General features: G+C 49.2%; 1 protein-coding gene across 1 annotated transcript in view; it reads left to right on the top strand.

The window, feature by feature from the left end:
* The window catches only part of PAPPA2 (pappalysin 2), a gene marked incomplete at its 5' end in the record, with an annotated part of 86,396 nt that overhangs the window by 19,988 nt on the left and 44,532 nt on the right, over nt 1–21,876 (top strand). The window contains 9 exons of the mRNA XM_010193889.1: nt 4,206–4,351; nt 11,199–11,492; nt 12,244–12,436; nt 13,824–13,945; nt 15,984–16,476; nt 17,017–17,145; nt 18,463–18,554; nt 18,817–19,010; nt 20,182–20,319. Coding sequence (XP_010192191.1) covers nt 4,206–4,351; nt 11,199–11,492; nt 12,244–12,436; nt 13,824–13,945; nt 15,984–16,476; nt 17,017–17,145; nt 18,463–18,554; nt 18,817–19,010; nt 20,182–20,319 — 1,801 coding nt within the window. The remainder of the gene's footprint in view (nt 1–4,205; nt 4,352–11,198; nt 11,493–12,243; nt 12,437–13,823; nt 13,946–15,983; nt 16,477–17,016; nt 17,146–18,462; nt 18,555–18,816; nt 19,011–20,181; nt 20,320–21,876) is intronic.

Genomic DNA, 21,876 nt, shown 5'->3' with positions numbered 1-21,876 from the left:
GTAGCAGGAGAGGGTCATGGAGGTAGCCCTGTAAGAAACTTCTAGAAGCTCCTCTGGCTCCAATTTCTCCCCGGTCTGACCCAGGTCTTACCACACGGCCCCTCTGTGAGTGGTGGCTTTAAGAGGGGCACAGCCAGGGCCCATCCTCTCCTGACTCAGTCCCAGCCCCAACTTGAGCTGAAGCCAGGCTGTAGCTCCAGCTCCAGAGCCAGGAACTCTTCAGGAAGCAGCAGAAGAAATCTGGAACGGGATGTGAGAAGAACAACTGTGCAGACATCAAGGTCAGTGAAGGAAAAGAAAGGAGGGCGGACAAGGGGGTGCACCAGAGCAGAGGTTCCTCTGCAGCCCGTGGTGAGGGGACAGGGTGATGGCCTGCAGCCCATGGAGGTTCAGTGATGGAGCAGAGACCCACATGAGAAGGTGGCTCCACGGGCAATGTGTGCTGGAGCAGTCAGTGGGAAGGACTGCACCACAAGGAAAGGAGTCCCACACTGCAGCAGTTCATGAGGAAAGAAACCTGCAGCCGTATACAGACCCACAGAGAAGTTTATAGAAGTCTTGTCTCCTGTGACAGTGGTGCCATGGAGAAGCAGAGGAAGAGTGCGAGGAGGCCTCCCTGCCTCCTTTTTTGCTGTTAGCTGTGTCTTTGCGTGTCCTTCTGGCCTTCCTTGTGTTTGTGCCTTGGCTTGCAGTGCCCACCCTACTGTAAATACCTTCTAGTTTTGAAAACTCTGATCTTGTAGGCATTGGAAAGCTATCTGGGGAGCAGAGGGCTGTCATTTAGGCTGTTTGTGGAGACCAAAGGCTCCTCTGCCTTCCTCCTGGGAAAATCACAAAAGCACTGAAGACAAGGGAGAGCATGACCTTGGCAGTAATCAACAGACGAAGACGCCAGTTGCATGCTCCTTGTCTGAGCTAAGGATGACAGTGGGAAATGTGGATTGAGGGGAATTGGAGTTGCCCATTCTAGAGTTGTTTTGGTCTTGTTTGTGTCTTTGGGAATGGCAGCAGAAGAATATTTGTGCTTTCTGTGCCATAGTGGGTGAAATCGGGGTCCTTGCCTCCTCTTCTCCATCCATCTGAGCATCTCTCAGTGCTGGAACGCATTCCCCTACCCCTGACACAGCCCTGAACCATCCAAATCTCTCAATGGAGGAAATGACAGCTATTTATAATTAAGGATTGACAAAAATGTTGCTAGTGTCAAGGGAACGACAGGCGACAGCCAGAAAAACATCATGTCTCCAGAAGAGGGGCGGCGGGAATATCCCTCTGAATAGGGCTGACATCAGCTCTCGGAATTTGGGCAGCCTGGAAGGGTTTGGGGCTATTTTTCCAAGATATCATAGGTCAGGAATCAACATTATTTTTAAGTCTGTGTCCCCCGAGCAGCTCTGGTGCATGAAGGAGACTTTCTTTCCCCCTTCCCCCTCCTTTATGCTCCATTTCTATGAATTTTTTGCTTTTCTGCCTTCCGAGTCATGCCACAAATATGTCCTTCAGGTTTGTTTATTCTTCTCCCTATCTTTTTCTCCCGGCCTGCTCCCGTCTTGCTTGGGTTGAAGGGATGGCGTCAGCGTGGCGCGTGTCTGGGATGCTCAGGCGCGACATCACAGAGAAGAGATCATGTTCTCCTAATTTGCCGTTTCCGGTTGGGAGAGTTTTTCTCTCCACAAGCTGATGAGGCTGGGTAAAGTGTTCTGGGAATGCTGCTTTGTGGTGGGAGATCTTGGGGCCTGGTGAAGACAAGCTGGTCATCTCATCTCACCATTAAATGCTGCCATGTAGTCTAGCCAAAACTTTCTGAAGTGACTGAAGTTTCAGAGCTGCTTTGTCGCTGGGAAGGTGGGTGAGATGTCCCCAGCCCAGGATGGCCTACTGGGGCTGACTGGTAGGGGAGAGGCAGTCAGCAGGTCCTGATTATCTGGCACCTACCAAGTCAGCAATGGCTTCTGAAAGTCTCTCCTATTTCAGATCCAGGGAAGTGGACGCCCTTGGGTGCATTTAGTGGCCAGCCCAGCCCTAAACCACAACACAAGCTCTGCTCCACATGCCATCCTGCTCTAGTCTACTTCTGGAATCCTATTTCTCTATTTTTTCACTTTTTCCTCCTTCTCTTTCATTTGCTGTAGTGACTTCTCTCTTTTAGACAAATCTGTTGGTATAACAACCTGACGAGAGAACTTGCAATCTCAGTGTATTTGCACATCTCTTCTGTTCCCTTCTCACACCACATCTCAAATGAGAAGATGCCTTTTTGCCCTTAGACCATGCTCAGCTTTTTGTCCTTCCTTTCATAATTCATTGCATTGAGGAGTGCACTAATGGACACTGCTTTTACAGAAGCTGCTCATGCAAATATAGCTGGTGTGCCTTTATGGCTAGTCCAGTGTAAAGAAACGATCGCGTTCCCTTCAAAATCTCTCTGCGCAGCTCGAAGATGCCAATTGCTCCTGGAAGCATGGGAATAAGTGAAATGCTTTCCACCACCTTAATGTTGCTGTTGGCCTTATGCTGCAGGTTTAGTCATTCTTATGACATATTTCCACAATGGTGCATTTCCATCATCATTCCACAGTGATGTATTTGAAGCCTTTCCATGAGTATTTTCCCTGCTCAGAATCTCTTAAATTAATGGCTTCATAAACCGTGGCTCAGGGTCTTCAGATGTTGAAGACTTAAAGACAAGTCTTAGACACCTAAAGACAATGTCTTCTAGGGCTACCTGTCCTAATGCTGTCTCAGTCCATGAGGTTAATGGCACCGATGGTGGAAATGGTAATATTTTATTTGAAAGAGTATCTGGCATTCTCAGCACAGCCCAAGGCCCTACAATCCCACTGCTATTATTATTGGAATTATTATTGTTATTACTGAGTTAGATCCTGATTGTTTTACAGAGCTGAGGACATGAACTCCCTAAAGATCAGTGCTGGGACTGTTGGTGTACCAGTAAATGCAATGTAGACCTCTGACCTGTGCAGAAACAACCACGCAGAGGGGAGAGCGAAACCTAAATTTCCTGACTGCTGTTTTTTTTCTCTCCAAGTGCTGAGAGATGTGCCACGTTGTAAGAATAATTTCGTGGGCAGCCAGACATCCCCACGAGTGTTACCGCTCTGCTGCGATGCCTCTTGCCTACCCACCTCTTCCAGCCCATGACCTTTCTGTGCCCTTTAGAAATGAATGTCTTGGGTATCCCCATTCCTGTATTTTTTTCTTTTCCTGCAACTCTTTATTCCCAGCTCTGGAGATGGGAGGAGAGACAGCCAGCCATGTTGTCAGAAGGCTTTCCCCACTAAACATGCCCTTGGATGGATCTTCTCCAAGGTCTGTTTTGAGCAGAGCTGGAAGAGATTTCTTGGAGCAAACTCTGAGATACCTCTTGATTGTGCTCTTCCTTATACGGTCGGGATGAGGTGTTATGTGCCTGTGCTCTGCAGGGACCCCTTGTTCTTACCATGTGCTGCTACCTCTGCATACCAGTTGTCCTAGGGAAAAGGATAGAGTGGAGGGGCTGTGGTCATGAGCTTCTCCAGACAGACTGGAGAAGCTGGGCAGGAGACTTCTTGTCCCCAGATGGCAGATGCTCTCTGCTCCAAAGAATAAGATTTGATGTCCATTGCTAACCTGACCTGTATCATGGACAACTGCTCAAAACCTAGTTGCAACCAGCTGGAGTTCTGGATTCCTTTCTCTCTCCTTGCACCTTGAGGAAAACCCACTTTCCTCCCATCCAATTCCATTTTTCTGATGCCAGTCCCCTTCTATTTACCCTAGAAGGACTGACCTTTGTATTTTCTTTCTTCTCTCATAGTTTCTTTCTCCATTTTATCTCCTTTTATCCTATTCTCTGGGATCTCTTCCGTCCCCGTTGCTGGAAAACCTTACCTAAAAGTAAAACTCAGCTACGAAGCTACTGTAATTAGTAAAACTTCTTCAGATTTGCACGACTGCCTCACACCCAAACCTCTCACTAGCAGAACTTGCACCTTATGGAGCAGAATTAGTGGTGTCATGGTACGCCACTGTTGAAACTTGCTGAATTTTGCCATGCTTTACCAAATGCTGTTGGTTTCAGAAAGCTGAGGATGGGCTCTCCAGGTCTGCTGCGCCCTTTCCAAGACATCTATGGGTGGTTCCTGCTTTTCCTCTTTGCTCTGTTGAAGTCTATGCTGACTGTCTCCTCTTCCTTGTCCTTGCAGGGCATACATGAGTGTGAAGGAGCTGAAGGAGGCACTGCAGCTGAACAGCACCCATTTCCTCAATGTTTACTTTGCCAGTTCAGTGAGGGAAGAGTTGGCTGGTGCTGCCACTTGGCCATGGGATAAAGAGGCCCTTAGTCACCTGGGTAAGTAAGCTACCCCACTCACAGGATCTCAAGGTTGGTTGTTTTCCTCTCTCTTGATTGGCTTGGCAAAAAGAGGAAGCCGTGATTTGGCTCAAAGTTGAGGATGTTTAATAAGAAGTTCATGATAACAGGTGTACCAATAGCTGTTGCCGTAAGGAAAGGAGCTACCTGTTCCCCATGTCCATGTGGATAAGGTGATGAGGTTACACCCTGACAAGGGACATTCAGGCTGTTATGAGAAACTTTTAATGTTGAGGGCAGTGAGAAACTGAGACAGACAGCTTGGGCAGAGCTGCAAGTTCACCATCAGGTGAACCCAGGCTCTGGGGAGGGAGTTTAGACTCTCATTTGGCTGCTCTGGGACCTTCCAGGTCTCTCTTCCAGGATTCTTGCAATGGTAAACTTCACTTTGCAGCAGGTAGTGACAAACAGACAAACCAGGAGTGGCAGTGATTTCAAAGCTGAGACTCCAGATGTGAGCAACCCCAGAGCTGACCAGGCAGCAAGCAGTGGCCACTTCCAAATCCAGCTGCAAATGTGAGGATGACTATCAAATTAAACCATGTTTCTGTAACTTGGCTTACTACCTGCTGGAGGCAAGATTCTCCTTGGCTTCAGTGAATTCAAGGCAGACCCTTAAGGTCATCAGTCCTGGCAGGCTACAAAACAGCCAAAACAGCAACTGCTTCACTTGAATGCAAACGTACTGTGTGTTTTCTCGTATTTCTGCTGTCTCTCTTTCCTGCCTCTCCCCCCACCTCTTCCATCTCGGACTTTTCCAGCAAAGCCCTTTACACTTTGCAGTCAAAACATCTACAGTGTTTCTCAATAAGTGACTGGAAATAATTACTCCTGACACCTGCACAGCAGACCTAGGCCTTCTGCTTTTACAAGCGCGTGATGTTCAACCCTTAAAAGTTTTACACTGCTGTTAAAGACCTGTTTTAAAGCTCTTTTCTGCCAGCTTCCCTCCTTCAATGAGTTTCAGGACTGTTTTTTCAATAGTGTTTTGATGCTGTTGCTTGTTGAGGAAGGCAGATCTTTATGAAATTTATTCCTTTGGCTTCCAGAAATCACTTCCAAGGCTCAGCTTGGCAATCATCTTACTACGGCAAGTGCTTCAGCCTCACATGTTCTCTTCAGACCCCTCCCTATGTCTCACAAGGACTTGTATGGAAGGGTAATCAGGGTGACTGGTTTCATCAAAAGCTTGCATTTAGCTCTGGTCTGAGAGCTCTGTGTCCAGTCAAGGACACGAGAGGTGGCACCATCTGGAAATGTTGGATCAGGGCTGTACCGCAGAGGTTCAGGGGAAAAGAGGTGTTGTCTTGGCTCTGGTGCCAGAACTGTGAAGTATGGAGTTGGATCTGAGCTTCTCTGAGGCTCTGGCACAGACTGAACACCTTGGTTCAAGACTGTCCTTGGTTTTAGATTTAATGAGCTTGGGAGGGCGGGTGGTGGACCGCGTTCTCTGTAAACAGTAGGTTTCACCGCATCATTAAGTGTTTTGTACCGTGCTCAATGTATAATATTGCCTAGCACAGAAGAACCTTAGAACTGAGCAGATGGTGAATGCACAGCTTCTGACAAAACCTCTCGCAAGAGGCTACTGGAGAATCTGAGTATATGAATCTCAGCATATGTGAATGTAAAGCAGTGAAGAAAGAGCAAGGAAAAACATGGAAGGAGTGAATAGTTTGAGAAAAATTCCTGAGCTTTAAAGACCTAACAGTGGCCAGGGGTGGAGATCTTCACACAAAAGAGGGGTCTCTCTCCAAGAAGACAGACTCCTTCCCTTGCACTGAATCTTGCTATCTCCTCTCTACCCTGACCTTAATATTTGAAGGTCAGCACACAGGCTCTGCTCCCCCCATGCCACTGTCTGCTCCCCTGGAGCAGAAATGCCATCCTGATTTTTCACTATGCACGTGCAGACCCACTTCTGCTTTCATTATTCTACTGAATCAAATTCGTTCGTTGAGTTTGACTCGACTTCTCCAAGAAGCTAACTTGCCTCTTGGCTCCAGGGACTCTTGGTCAGAGTTTGTTCTCTGTCTGTCTGTCTGAACTGGACTTTCTTAGATGTTTTCAAGAGAAGTACCATGAGAATTTTCCTTTTCAACTGCCTTCCCTTCTTCTATTTTAACACTTCCTCTCATGCCAAAATTCACTAAACATACAGTTTCCAAACCATTCTCCATCAGTCCTTCTCTAGGTGTTTTTTAAATCTGCCACCTGGTGTTTGAACTCCTTAGAAACCATTCTTTCATGACCTCTGAGTATGTCTCTTAAAAAGAGGGTCCTCCTCACCTTACTGTTGGCATCTTCACCTTCTGGAAGTCTTCAGTGAACTTTGTTTTTCATCCCCTTCTCTTCACCTATGCTTTTTTGGGCTACCAGAAATTAAGGGACCATTCCTGTGCTGATGACTTACAGATGTATTGCTCTCCTCCGGATTGTTTTCCTGAGGAAATCTGAATTTCAGGCAGCCTTCCTGAAGTTCGAGGGATGGTTCACCATTTTAGACCAGTAATGATACCAACCAACAGCAATGACATTCAGAGATAATTACTGACTTGGAGAGGGTGAACTGGCCTGTGACACTTCTATAGACAGTATTTTGGCTGCTGTGGCACTCCTAGACAAAGAGCTAGTGGCAGAGGTAGAAGATCTTTGATCTGTTTGCGCCGCTCCCTCTGACCGTACTGTCTGTCTCAGTCTTTCCACCGTAATCACAGTGGCTTCCTCTCAAATTCAGAGCTCTTGATGGGAGTCTGGAATGAATTTTCTGAGAATGTAGAAGTAAATCTTTTTAACTACAAAACACAAGACGTCGAAGCACGCCTATGCTATAAAAAACTTAGCTTTCTGCCGTGGAAAGCCTTGCCTCAAAAACCTTAGCAATGTAATAATGTAGACACTTTAAACTTCCTGTGTAGCTGCATGTGAGCTGTATTTGCATGAACATGGTCGAAAGGCAAGGGAATTGTGAACATTTGATGTTATAAATACTTTCTGCAGTTATATAAGCTGAGGCCAGCTCATATATCTGGCTGAGGTCAGTGAATCCTGAAGGAGGGCCAGCCGTTCCATCAAAGGTACCTTAAGCAATGGCCGTCTTCCTGTCTGACTAACCGTCATGCGTTTGTTCCATTAACTGCCGTGACTCAGTGTTTGGGGAAGACTGGCCCTATGATACAGGTTCAGCTTTGTGGTTTGCTGTTTAAAGATCCCATGCTTGCTTCAGCACTTGTCCTCTGCAACAGCCCTGACCCAGGAACAGCTTGGTGTCTTGGGGGCTGGCTTGAACCAGAGTCCTTCGGCATTGCCGCTGGTCACAGCCAGGAGCAGGGCAATGTCCTGGGACTGGGAGCTTCCAAGGGGTGATAGTGAAGGTGAAGTGGGCTCCACACCCGTGCAGATCATTCACTGTACTGATGCACTGGCCATCTCTTGCTGCTCGAGCGGAGATGAGGCTTGGGACTGGACATGTTACCAGCTCTGCAGCTGTAGCTGGCAGGTTTGGTCTGGGGGGAGAGGATGTGGCAAGACCAGCCCAGCAGCTTTCCAGTGGCCTGGCCTCAGTTTGGTGGGCAAGTCCAAAGAAAACCCTGGTTTAGCTGCCTTGGAGTCCCAGTCCCTCCTGATGGGACACTGAAGTTTTCAGCTTGGTTTTCTAAATGCTGACTGTGGGCTGATTCTCAGGCCTGAAAGGGAGGGTTCACTTGCAGCCCAGTTTAGGCCATGTCCCAGGGCAGGAGGAGGCAGGGTTGAGAAGGAAAGCCTGCTCTGCAGATGAGGGAGAGGGAACACTGTTCTTGTTGGGATGTTATGAGCACTTCCACATCTTGCCTTCACAGCCAGGACCCTGCAGAGGGGAAATGCAACATCCTGATCCAAAGCTGGGAGCTCTCCCAGCTCATCAGGGAGCTGTGGGGACAGGAAATGGAAGGATGGAGATGTTGTGGAAGGAAGGCAGAGTTCTCATGCTGTTTCTAATCCTGCCATCTAATTAGCTGTTAAAAAAAAAAAGAAAAGTGCTAAAAATATGACCATCCTTGTGGAGTGTGGGGGAGGAATAGGCTAGGGGAAGCCAGCAGAGAGGAGGGAGGGACAGGGTATCCCAGCCTTGGCATCCCTCCCCTGCTATAGTTTTCTCCCTCCCTATATTGGAATCCCATTAATTCCTCCACATGGGTTTCTGCTGGGAAGAGGAATGCTTGGTCACAGGGCCTCCCGTGCCCCTGGTGCTCAGACCCCTTCTTTGTGGTTAGTGGTGCAGGATGTGTGCAGGGCTTTCACTCATTCATGTCATTTATTTATTTATGAACACTGTTTTCTTTCTATGCGCACATTTCTCCTTTCAGACCTTTGGGCAGGCAGCCCCCTGCCTTGTTCAGGCTTGGGTTTGGCTACAGAGATGCCTTTTCTTTTTGTCCTCTCCTCTCTCTTGCCCTGTTTTGATTAAAAGGAGAAGCAACTTTTTTATGTCCCAACTGCATTCTCCATCAATGGGATGCTGTTTGCTATCTGGGATGCTGTTTGCTATCTATAGCATTTACTAGCCTGGTAACTGAGAAAGGGGATGGCTTACAAAGATGTAATGATTGACAGGACACAACATGAAGGTCCCAAAAGGATTCTTCAACCTCTGTACCTTCTTGTTGCCCACCTCCTGTCAACTTAAAGGGTCAAGAGCTGGCTAATGGGATGAAAAGTCCTCTGCTCTGGGGTTTTACAGCTGGGGAGAACGGGAATGCAGCTATTTTGTGACCCATCCTTTGCCTCAAGCCAAGCTGCTCTGGGCATAAGATCCACACTGTGGGGAGGAAGAATAACAAACACGAATTTTTAGTTAAGAAACGGTGCCACTTGACTGACTGGTGGTGTCTCCCAGCCCTTCCATAAGCCACACACACAAGATGCTCCACAGAAGATGCCATCCTTACTTCTTCACCCTCTTGCAATCCTGTTGGGCTTTAGAGAATTGCTCAGGTCATCTTTGAAGGCCACTTTCCAGCCCCAACCCGCTGTTCCTTGAGCGTGGCTCCACCAGAGGAGTCACAGTCCTGCTGATGTCCTGCCAGGGAGACTGTGATCTGAAGAAAGCACTCTCTTGGAAGGGAATGCCCTGTACTTGAGGGCATGAGGTAGCCCAGTACCGCGTGGAGCTGCTCCAGGAGCAGATTTCCAGCAGTCTATGCTGTGACTGGAGACAGGATCACAGGGTGGCCCCATGCCAATTCTAACTTTGCTGGCAGGGGCAGCAATCAGCAGCAGAGATGCAGTAGCAGAGGCTCTGCTGTGAGGTAGCTGGCACAGTAAATTCCCCAGGGCCCTGCAAAGGAGGGAGCAAGCTGTGCTGGAGCCAACTATTCACCACGCTGCCATCCAAACTGTCTAGGTTAAAAGCAGTTGGGTAAAAAGAGCCTCCCATGCCATGGAGGTGTTGCATGGGGTCAGCCTGGGTGTGTGCTGCGGTCTGCTTTTTGCCCCTTCGTCTTGCTGATGTTCCCCAGCACTTACTCTGCCTAAGGGAGCATGGAAAAGCAGGTGGAGCAGGGAAGCAAGATGCGGAGAGGCGAGGAAATTGCCACTGAAAAGCCTCAAAACAAGGAGAAAAGCTGTAGAGTTTCTGAAGACATTTTCATTTGGGCAAAATATAAGTAAAGTAATGTAAACAAGAGAGGAGAGGTAAGTTTTGTCCTTAAACATCCTCCATGGATCGTTTCCCAGCAGATGCGGTACAGAGTTGCTGGTACAAGGTGTGCATCCCAGGTCAGGAGTTGGAGATGCTGGCAGTGAGCAAAGGGAAGGCTCTGCTTCACTTGGCTTCCCTCAGTGTCATTGCTACTTGTTTTTGCCACCACAGGAGGGTGGGCAGGAGTAGAAAAGCACCTTGTCCTGCAGCTCAGGGTCCTATCCAGCTCTGTGCTGTTGCTCTCAGGTGAGGTGGCAGCTCTGAGCAGTTGCTGGGGGACTTATTCTCTACCTATGCTCCAGCATCTTTGACAGTTGAATTTGCACCAAACTGGCTTGGAGATGAACTTGGAGAGCACCTTTTGTGCTCCCTTGAGTCCAAGGCCTGAGGTGCCCTGGTGAAGAGGAGTAGGGCTGCGATGGTTGGGTGTTCTCACCTGGTTTGCTTGGTGCATCTTGCGCACGCAAAAAACCCTCTAAAGGAGAGAAAGGGATCTTCAGAAGCTGTGTTTTGGAAAATCTCACTCCAAAATACACAGTGAATTTGAGTCAGGTTTGTGATAGAAGCTTAGTGGATTGCAACAGTTTAAATTTACTCCTTAGGGTCTGGATTGGAGGTTGAAGCACTAGACCATTGATGCTGTCTCACTCCGAGGCAGAAACAGTGCATTTGACTCTTCATATGGACTTGTGCTGAAGGTGGCTTTTTATTGGCACAGCCAAGTGTGTCAGGAATTTGCTAGGCATCTTGTTCTCAACTGCCATGGGTACTGCTATGCTTTAGCCATCTAGGGAAGGTCCTTTAAAAGGTTAAAACCCACAACATGTCTTCATTTGGAGTTGTAAGTGTGAACCAAAGCAGATACTGAATTATAAATGTGTGAAAATGATAGCTGAAATGATTGAAGACACTGGGGGGACTGGTGTGATCAGAAGGGGAAGAAAAACCTCCCATCCCGTTCCACTTCAAGAGGAGACCTTTTCCCATCCTACGAGAGGGTGAATAAGGCCATCTCCAGGTCTTTATCTGGGACCTCACTTGTGATGTGGAAGCACAATGGAAGGAGTTTCATCTGGCACAGGTGAGTAACAGTGGCTGCTCACTGTCTCTTTCTCTGGATGATGTTCTCCGTACTTGCGATTCTAGGCGGAGTTGTCCTGAACCCTGCTTACTACGGCATGCGTGGCCACATGAACACCATGATCCACGAAGTGGGACACGTCCTGGGGCTCTACCACGTCTTTAAGGGAGTCAGCGAGCGGGAATCTTGTGACGATCCCTGCAGGGAAACAACTCCATCTATGGAGACAGGAGACCTCTGTGCCGACACTGCCCCTACCCCGAAGAGCAAACTCTGCCGGGACCCAGACCCTACCAATGACACCTGCGGCCAGACGCATTTCACAGGAACGCCCTTCAACAACTACATGAGCTACACAGGTAACGAGGAATAGTCATGAGAGATTGTGAGGGGTCACCTTCCCTAGAACCTTGGGTTCCTTTCCCTCCTGCCTCCATCGGTGGTCCTTTCCGTTGTTCCCTAACTGATGTGGTCCCCCACCGTAGGCAGGGACGTGGCAGGCTGCAGCTTCTTAGCCCCTTTCTTGCTGCAGGCTGCTTCCATCTCTCCCTCCCTGCGAGTCTGTCACTGGACATGGATCAAGGCTGTTCTTGTCTGCATGGTGGCGTGCCTTTGTTCTCCAGTCCTGAAGCAACTTTATTATTACTAGTACTATTATTTATTATTACTACTACTGTCATTATTCATTATTATTCCTACTACTACGATGATTCTGGACCTTAGATTTGAGCCCTTTTGGCTTGGTTTCCAGAGGTGTACCACGGAGGGCTGGTGTTTCTCCTGGCAACCCATTGCCTGTCGAGCAATTCTGTCACCCCTTGCTGCCCCACTGCGTGTCCCACGAGGACGGTGGCACTGCCCGGTGCCACGGTCCGGGCGTTACAGCTGCTGTGAGCCTGCGGTTGAGGCTGTGGCTGTCCCCCGCTGCTGGTGCAAGAGCAAGGATGTGGAGCTGCTGAGGCAGTGCCATCTTGTGGCTCTGGGGACACACGACACCAGGAGAGCAACCACTTGCTGGTGTCTCCGGGGTCCCTGAAACAGAGTTTGGACATCAGGAAAGGTGCACATTGTCATGCTCTGCCGGCCAGTCACTACCACCTCTTCCCTCAGACGATGACTGCACCAACACCTTCACCCCCAACCAAGTGGCTCGGATGCATTGCTACCTGGATCTGGTGTACCAGCGCTGGGGCCAGAGCAAGAAGCCTGCACCCATCCCGATCCCTCCTATGGTCATGGGGCAGACGCAGGACTCCCTCAGCATCTATTGGCTGCCTCCCATCAGCGGTGTCATCCATGAGAGGTAAGGTGTCTGCCGTTGCTATGGTTTTGGGCTTGCATAGAAGCCTTGTAGAAGGGACAGGGGACCCTCTATGGTGCAGACCCACCCCCTCCATCCCCTTTCGCCCTTGGTTGTCTCCAGCAGAGCCCTCGGACACAAGAACTGGGCTGCTGTGATGGCCCCGCTGGCACGTGGGCTTTCCTGCAAGCCTCCTGCTCTTGGGGTGCCAGGAGGGGAAGCCAAAGAGCATTGGGAGGCAATGCCAATTCTTAAACCCCAGAGTGCAATCACAGAATGAAAAATGAGCTTCATTTAGCACTTATTGTATAAAATAGCCATTTACCAGGAGGAAATACAGCCTTGTGGTTGAGGCAGGGAGCTCGAACCGCAAGAGCAGGGTTTCGTTCCCAGCACTGTCATGGATTCGTGGTGTAACTGACTGGGGGTAAGTCAGGAAACTTTCCAAGCCAGAGAAACAGTGCTAAGGAACCGGAGTTGTTTGGCTGGTGAGTAGTGCATGGCCCTGAGTGCTGGGTGGCTCTATTCCTGCTCCCCAGCACTGGGGAGTCACCAGGATCTGGATATGCCACTAATGCCTCTATTCAGCAGCTCCTCTGAACTGAAACATTTCAGTTTCTACCAGGTTTTAGGTCTGTGCTTTATTACGGAACCATATGCATACATTAAAGAGCTCTTGAAATTGCTTTAAAGCTGCTTCACAAAGTTTTTGTGATCCAAAGAAAAGCTGTGTTTGAGGGCAGCTGGATCAACCCTGGGTCAGTTGGGGAATGGATTGGTTTGGGAGCATGAAAACACGGGTTTGTGGGGCAGCTGCTGGGTCTTCAGATCCATCCCTGACTCTTGCTCATAACTGGCTCAGGAGGTGGGTTCTGCATCCTCTGTGATGTACTTGCCAAGAGAAGGGCCTGACGCTGGTCTTTATCACAGAAAAGTCTCTTTTGCTTTCTTGGAGAGCACAGTGGTACCCTCTTTAATTGATGTTATTGCGACTGTCTTGTACTGCAGTAGTGACAAAAGCCAAAAGCCTGACTCTGGGATTTAGCAGAGATAGACCAGATGGCACCCACCCAACTGCAGAGACATTGCCCTGGAAATGGGAAGTCTGTTAGCTCTGCTTCATGGGTTGGGAACAGGCGATTCAGTGGCTCATTCAAGGCTACCCAGAGAGACTGTAGAATAGGAGGGATTAAACCCACCCTGTCCCACAGTTAGTCCTGTTCTCCTGTCTTTGACCAAGCTGATTTCAGGCAGGATGATATGCCATGGGGCTTCCTGAGAGCTTACCTTTGCGTTTCCAACTTCCCATCTGATCCTGCCTGGACAAACGTGGATGGCAAGTAAACCAGTTGTAATTAGAGACGCCGATGCCTTTGCTGTCTGTCTGCAGGGAGCAGAACACACTCTGCGACAACTGTGCGGAGGACGGCACCTTCCGTCAGTACGTGCACGAGGCCTCTTCCCCTCGGGTCTGTGATTCCTCTGGCTACTGGACCCCAGAAGAAGCAGAAGGTACACACCTCCTCTCTTCCCCTGGCTGTGAAACTCCTGGACAGAGACAAGGTCTTGTTGGGAAAAGAAAAAGAACCTTGTTTTCTTTTAGAGGGTGGGGAGACTCTTTAGAGCAGGAAGGAATTCTAGATGTCCAGAAGATACCTTGTAACTGCCAGCATTTTTGGACAAACTGAAATCCCGATATTAGCACCAGGCGTTGCCCAGGAAGGTGTTAATGAGAGATATGGGTTAAAAGGGAGGGGCATTTCATTGAAAGAAAGTCTTGCAACATAGATCCTGGGACTTCATCCAAAACCTCAGGGGCATTCACAGGCTTTGATGCAGCCTTGTCCCGCGGGAGTAAGACGAGCTCCTTGTTCAGTCCCACTGAGGCTGTATCAGGTCCTAGGCAATCTGGGTTGGATGCAAGTCCTCACCTCATGTAAGGTGAACAGCCAGGTGTTACAATTTCTCTTGTGCTGAGCCCCAGATGTTGGTTTAGAGACCCACCTTGTGGGCATGGTGGTGATTTTCAGGGTATGACCCTGCCATGGGAGGTGTTGGACTTTTTATGCTACCTCAGCTCCTCCAAGGGCAAAGCGGAGGTGGCAGGAGACCAGGTGAAAGGATCCCATGAGCTGTATGTAGTGCACGTGCTGTTGTGAACCTTGTGGAGCCAGGGAATCTGTTAGCTCTGTGCATCTGCACGTCTGAGCCACTGGGGTGGACTGAAGATGTGCCAGGGTGGTTGCAGAGAAGGTACATTGTGGACGTTATTTCACTTTTGGGATGTAACCCGTGCTTTGACAAGTGTCAGGACGTAGCTGAGGTTCTGTGCCTGAAAACTGGAATTTAAATATCTCTTGCTGGTATTGGAAGTTGAGAGGTGGGAAAACAAATTTAAAGAAATAATCAAAATTGTGCTTTTTCAGTGACACCAAATAAATCAAAGCTTAGCTTATTTAATGTCAGTAGTTCCTGCATCCCACCTGTCTGAAGTACTGGCAAATTAAAATTGCTTCTGGAATTATTAGATGTTGTTTTCTCCTGTGCATGACCTGTAGTTATTGCAAGTGCGTGTTTGCTTTGCTGAAACAGAGACAGGTTTTACAGTTTATAGAAGAATAGCACTTAAATGTTACAGGCTTGGAATTGTTGCTGGGCCCTAAGAAATGCTTGCAGTGGTTGCTGAAGAGAAGGGTGTTTCTACTACAGGATCATGAATCCCACTGATGCTTTCTGAGACTGAAAGCCCGGCACTGCATTTCTCTTGCTGAGTGCTAACCCACCACGCAGGGAGGCAGGCTGGGGATTTGAGGGCAGCCTGTGACTCGTTCTGAAGGTCCTGGTGGAAGAGCAGCCTTCAAGAGCTGCTCCCTTGCATTGCTTTGGAGCTGGTCCCCTCTGGCCTGTGTCCTGTTCCAGCCTGTGGAAGGTCTCTGCTCTGCTTAGCCTATCTCCAAATCCATGGAGCCACAGGCGCTTAGCATTCAGTTGTCCTTGGCAAGCCTTCTGTGCCCATGAGATTACAGACCCAGCTTCATGTCCGCCAGCTGTGTCCAGGCTGTCTCTAGAGCTTGGCACTGTGGCCAGCTGCAATGTGGATACCATTGTCCCTGTTTCGGAGGGCTGTGAGAACACCAGATCTGCCAAGGCTTCTGCTTGTATGCATACCCAGGAGCTGAGAGATCAGTGGTGCTTACTGCTTTCTACCAGGCTGTCTCTAGAGCTTGGCACTGTGGCCAGCTGCAATGTGGATACCATTGTCCCTGTTTCGGAGGGCTGTGAGACACCAGATCTGCCAAGGCTTCTGCTCGTATGCATACCCAGGATCTGGGAGATCAGTGGTGCTTATTGCTTTCTAGGATGTTAGGGCAGATGCTACCAGCAATAACACATGCCTGTAGTGAGTGCAAAACTGCTTCGGTGTGGAGCTATAGCACAGAGATTCATAAGCACCTATGGGGTACTGCAGGGAGAGTCACCCCTCTGGGTCCCCAATGAGGTCAGCTGTCCCCTGGTCCTTATCAGCCTCCTTCTTGTCCCTCCTGCCCAGGACCCCCGGACGTGGATCAGCCCTGTGAGCCCAGCCTGCAGGCCTGGAGTCCAGAGCTCCACCTGTACCACATGAACATGACCGTGCCATGTCCTCAGCCGGACGGCTGCATCCTGGAGCTCCGCTTCCTGCACCCTGTCTACCCCGACTCCCTGACCCTCTGGACCACATACCTTTCCACAGGCTCACCCAAGACGCTGTCTGACATTGAAGTCCTGACAGAGCAGGGGGAGTCCATCCATCTGGGCCCCCTGGACACCTTCTGTGATGTTCCCTTTACCGTGAAGCTCAACATCCCTAAAAAAGTGTCCGGAGTCAAGATCTACACTTTTGATGAGAGGATGGAGATAGACACGGCTCTGCTGACCTCCATGCCCCACAGCTCTCTCTGTTCCACCTGCAAGCTCATCCAGTACCGAGTCTTCCGTGACCCCCCGTTTGCCAATGGATCCCCTGCTGCCCCGGCACAGGCGCACCGCCAGTTTGTTGACACGTGAGTGATGAGGCCTCTCTGTCACAGGCTGAGCGGGCGGCTGGGACAGTTTTGACGACCTCCTCAGGTCCTGCCTTTGAATTCTTGGATAGTTTTGCTTGTTTTTTAGTTTCTCCTTCCCAGGAATTACCACGTTCAATGCCATGAGCAGATTCCCTATTGAGCATTAAGGAAGCTCATTGCAGACCCACCATGCTAGCACAACCCTAGCCCATGGACCCAGGCTAACTAGAAGGAGCTTATTAAACCCAGAAACATTTTCCCCATCATCACAACCAGTAAAATGATTGTTCAAGTTAATGCCACTTCTCCCCAGCTCAGACCCTAGGGAAATAAGCAACAGGCCCCTCTGCACGACCTGGCAGAGACCCTTTTCCCACAGTCTCTGCCTCTGGCACTTTAGAGTGCGAGGACATATGTCAAACTGTGCTACTGCATGAGCACGCACACGTGATTTCTATAGCTGTGGTGAGCAAATCCGTTGCAGATGTATGGGCTCTTCTCTCCTGCTCTTTCTTCAAGTCCTCTCTGTTCCTGCAGGGAAGTCACACCTGGGCAGGTGTACCACTACCAGGTGCAGGCAGTCTCTGGGACAACCTCAGGAGAAGCCTCCCCGCCACTCATCCATGTCCACGGAGCACCCTACTGTGGGGATGGGAAGGTGACCATGTAAGTCGAGAAGCGTATGCTCTCAGCTGAGGTTCTTTAAGCTGTCAGGTCATCCTGTGCCAAAGGGAAGCGCTAGATTGGTCCTCCATCCATGGGTACTTGACTGAAGAGGTTGCACTGAATGCCTCCAGCAGACTGGACTATAGAGCTTGTGTTTTGTAAAATGCCATGTGCGTAGGAGATGGAGAAGGTATTTTTGAGAAGTCTGCTCTGGATGAGGGGTCCAGTCCGAACATCCTTTGTGTCTGACTGCTGTGCTTGGGTTCTGGCCCATCTCAGCAGTTTGTTGCAGAGTCTGACCCCAAAGAGGGTCTTTAGGACTGGCCAATATAACCTTTTACACAGGACACATGGTGGTGGCCCTGCAGGAGTAGATTCCACAGCAAGCGCAGTTTTGCACAGCATGGTGTCTTTAGAGAGCTGCCTGGTCTCTGCTTAGAGACCCCAATTTGTGAGGGATGCACCACCTCTTCATTGAGAAATTCCAATGGTTCACCTGCTCCGTCTGGGGATAATTATGCCAGATTTGCATATTTTAGTATTTTTCAGACTTCCAACTTCCAGATTACTCAGAATTGCTTTCATTCAAAACCAGCTTTCTTAACAGTGTGAGGGCAGTGGACAACTGAAGCAAGCACAGGAGGGACTGTGGTATTGTACAAGACCCAGCAAGGCAAAGAGGCTTACAGCAGGGCTAGCTGCTGAAGTGGTGTGACCTGGTATGGTTTTAGCATGACTTCATACTAGCTGAAAACTTGGTCCAGAGAGAGCAGATGACCAGGTTAGGCTCTGTTGTCAAAGCCAACAGCAAAGTGAGAGAAGCAGAAATGGGCAGATATGAGATGCCATTGCATGTCAGCTGAGGGCTGATTCTTGTCTCCTCTTGGGCTAATCTTCTCTCTCTACCTTTTCCTGTTTCCTCTTCTCCAGCTCCCACTGAAAAGCCAGCCCCATCTCAGAACCTCCTGCCCTCTCCAACACTTGCCTTTTCCAGCAGCAAGTTTTCCTGATGCTTGGTTCTCTACTTTCTCCGCTGTACCTAGCTTTATTTTCACCCATAGTTTTTCCCTTAGGTCTTATAAGAAAGTCCCAGTACAGTCATGCCATTTCCCATATGCTGTATTTTCAACCTCTTTTTATACCTGGGCAATGTATGGTGTTTTCGCTCCTCTGTCTTACTCCATACATCGTTCTTCCTCTTCTCCCTACTTCTGTGAAAGTGGAACCAAGATATAGAGTCCTCGCTTATGACTGGGAAGAAGCATAGGAGTGTTGAGTCAAGAGTGATATTAACATATCTGGCTGTTGTCCTTTTAGGAGCCTGGAGGAGGAATGCGATGACGGGGACTTGCTGGATGGAGATGGCTGTTCCAGGAAGTGTAAAAAGGAAAAAGGCTTCAACTGTGTTGGTGAGTCCAAATGGATTGAGACGTTGTCTTGAGGCATGAGACAAAACTGTACATTATTCTCACTGCTCCTCAGAGCAGGGGGTGATGAGTCCCATCACAACAAAATGCAGATGTGCATGCAGCTGGAGTGATCAACGGAGCCTGTCAGGCCCCTGTGGTGGGAAATCCCAGGGCTAAACAGGCAGCACGCTTCCTGAGACAGGATGAGATGTATGTGCCTGGAGCCTTGTTTGTAAACGTGTCATCCTTGGTCTCCTTTCAGGGGAACCAAGTCTGTGCTACGTGCATTATGGGGATGGTGTGTGTGAGCCATTTGAGAAGACAAGCAGTGTCCTGGACTGTGGTCCCTACACACCTGATGGATATGTGGATCTGTGGGCAGTGAAAGCCTACGCTTCCCATCACGACACGAAGTCCTGTCCTGCATCCTTGGTCACTGGAGAGCCTGTTGTGAAGGTGAGTGAAGGCATGGCCAAGAAAAAGGACTTTTCTACCAAAGCCCATGCAGTAAAGCTGGGGAGGTCACCTCTGCAAGAGCGTACTGAGGCAAAACCAAAATCTTCAGAGCAGCTCTGGAAGTGTTCGTTCATTGCTATAGTCACATGCGAGGAGCCACTGGAAGACCTGGGCATTTCTCACACCCCTCTGTCAGTAGTCTCCCTAAGCCCAGGACCTGCAGCACATGGAGGAGTGTTTCATCAAGGCAGGGAGCACCTCCCCTGACCGCGCAGTTCGCTAAACAGTGACCACCCCTGTCCCACCACCTAAATGAACAACTCTGAGCATGTGAGTAGTCTCACTGTTGGCTTAAAAAAAATGCTGTGAGTCAGGGCTTGAAAGAATAAAATCATGCATACATCAGCATCTGTGCTGCTCTCAAATGTTCTGATCTGAAGCCAAGGAAAAATCGATGGGAGAATTCCCACTGTTCATATGGGCTTTGGGGCAGGGCCTGGAGGTCTAGGATGGGTTTTTGCCTGATCGATGTTAACATGGTGTGTTCTTTTCTAGCAAGCTGAAGAAGGGCAAAAAATACGTAGAGAGGTCATATTTAGCCCGTTCTACATCTATTTTTCTTGACCTGGTATAAGGAACAATCTTCTTGAGACCTACAGCATTTTTAAATTGCCCGGATGTATGTGTCTAATGAGATGCCTTGGGCTCAGGTGTCTGCTCCTCTAGAGTGACATGCTATCTCCCAGTTTTTGCCAGGCCTACGGGGGTGTCTGAGTTGACATAGGGCATCGACTAGCACAGAAGACTACTGTATTCAGGCAAATGAATCACATCTTTGGATCTCATCAGCCCAGTTAAAATCAGGAGGCTGCAGTCTTCCCTACCATCTCACAATTTGGCTCATTACTTCTTACTCAGCCCCACAGATACCATGGGGTGCTTAAACAGCATATTTACAGCACCTCTAAATGGCAAAGGCCTCCTGTGCACATGTGTGGGTGGTAAGAAGTCACTCCTGCTTAGGAGCCCACATCCTAATTGTCTTCATGCTAGGAACCAGCTTGGGATCCTTCTCAATGTTTGTTGAGTCTTCCTTGAGGTTTTGTAGGTGCTGTTTCTGTCTCTCACTTCCCTTGCTTCTTTCTGGGTTGAAATAAATCTCTCCTTTTAGGTATGTAAATCGCACCTTCACAACGTGCCAAAGGACCTTTCCCTGGCTGCCTGGTTCCCCTGCTCTCCCAGCCAAGACAATGCTCAGGATCCAAACAAGGAGAGGATGCCCTTGGGCAATGAGGGGGTTTGGCTCAAGGTAAGTAGGGACGTGTGGTGAGGCAAAGAAGGATTTGCTTGTCTTTGCCCGCAGCACTTTGATAACAAAGACTCACGCTTTTCTGTCTCATAGAAGCTACAGCAGTCTTAAAAACTGCTCAGGTAGGACTTCATACCCTACTGAACTCTTTGCAAACCCCAAATGCCTGTGGCTGGGTCTTATATAGTTGTCCCATTCCCACTGTGAACAGCAAACCCATCCTGGGGCAGATTGCCAGGAGAAGGGCTGTGCCTGAAACCAGGAGCCCACAGAAATGCATCGAGGCTGAGAAACAACTTGCTCCTGGCTGTCCCCGTGGCTGTGAAGAGCACGAGAGGGTAGCTAGATATACTCTGCCATCCTGAGGGTCCTGAGCACTCCAGGTTGCTGCTCAGCGTGCCAAGCCCACAGCAATCAGCTGTGGCATGCCGGTCCTCCTGCTCCTCCGTGACTTCTGTGCCCAAGATGCTGCGTTTATCCCCTCTCAGGGGGGGCCCAGAGGCTGCCTCCACAGCTGGGGGCTGCCTCTGGGAGGGCACCTGGAGGGTCAAACCTTTCTGTCCCAGCAGACAGAGGAGAGCTGAGGGTTAGGCCAATGTGATTTTTACAGCGTTAATTTTCTGACCACAGACACAGTTTAGAGGTTTGGTGGCTGTTGCCTGGTGTTACTGGAAAGCTGGGCTCTGGCGTGCTGTTTCCTCTGCACTTTGGGGAGCACCTGACCCTGCTTTGCTCAGGATTGCCTAGAAAGGACCTCTTCCCAAGATGCTCAGATGACTTGGTGAATTGTCAAGTCAGTAAGCATGGCTATTGCCTCTGAGGCCCTCTGTCTCACCTGCTTTGTGGTGGGGATTTTTTGTTGAGTTCCCCAACTCCCACCCTTCCTTGTCTGTGTCCTCACAACCTACTTTATGGCTTCAGTTTCTGGCCGTGATAAATGTGCCTCCTTTCTTCCTTTGCTAGTGAGAAAGCAGCAACCTCCCCCTCTGCCCTACCTAGATGAAAGCTTGCTTTCCACTTCTCACCAGGGGTTAAAGTGTGTTCCAGTTTTATTGGAGCTTGTGGTCAGTTCTCTTCCTCTGTGGATGTTTATATTAAAGACATTCATTACTGGTTCTTCATGCTCTCTCTAGGAGTGTTATTATTTTCCGCCCATAAAATTATTTATGGACTAGTAATAAATATGCTCTTTTTCTTTTTTTCTCCCCCCCCCCTCCTTTTTTAATAGAGTTTGCCTGATTGGTAACATATTGGGTTAGGAAAGACAGCTTCTTATTGACAGTTTGCCTAGCACGCCCGCCTGCCCAAACACGAACGGTGCTGTTCATGCACATGCGTACCCATGAGTGCATGGTGTTTTGTGGCCACCAACTCCCATGGCCATTTTAAAGCTGTTGCACCTGTGTCACCTGGGTTAAAACCACTCCACAAAACTCATTGGGTGGTAGGAATCGTGTCCTACAGAGCTTCTCAAGAGGTGGCATCAATGACCAAGGCTGGGTTACGCTGTAAGCGGACTAGGGGCAAGAGAAGTGTCTTTGCCACCTAATGAAGCAT

The sequence above is a fragment of the Mesitornis unicolor genome, unplaced genomic scaffold (assembly GCF_000695765.1).
Source record: "Mesitornis unicolor isolate BGI_N332 unplaced genomic scaffold, ASM69576v1 scaffold15301, whole genome shotgun sequence".
Taxonomy (NCBI): domain Eukaryota; kingdom Metazoa; phylum Chordata; class Aves; order Mesitornithiformes; family Mesitornithidae; genus Mesitornis; species Mesitornis unicolor.
Note: the sequence above shows the minus strand (reverse complement) of the source record. Positions and strands in the feature narration are given on the sequence as shown.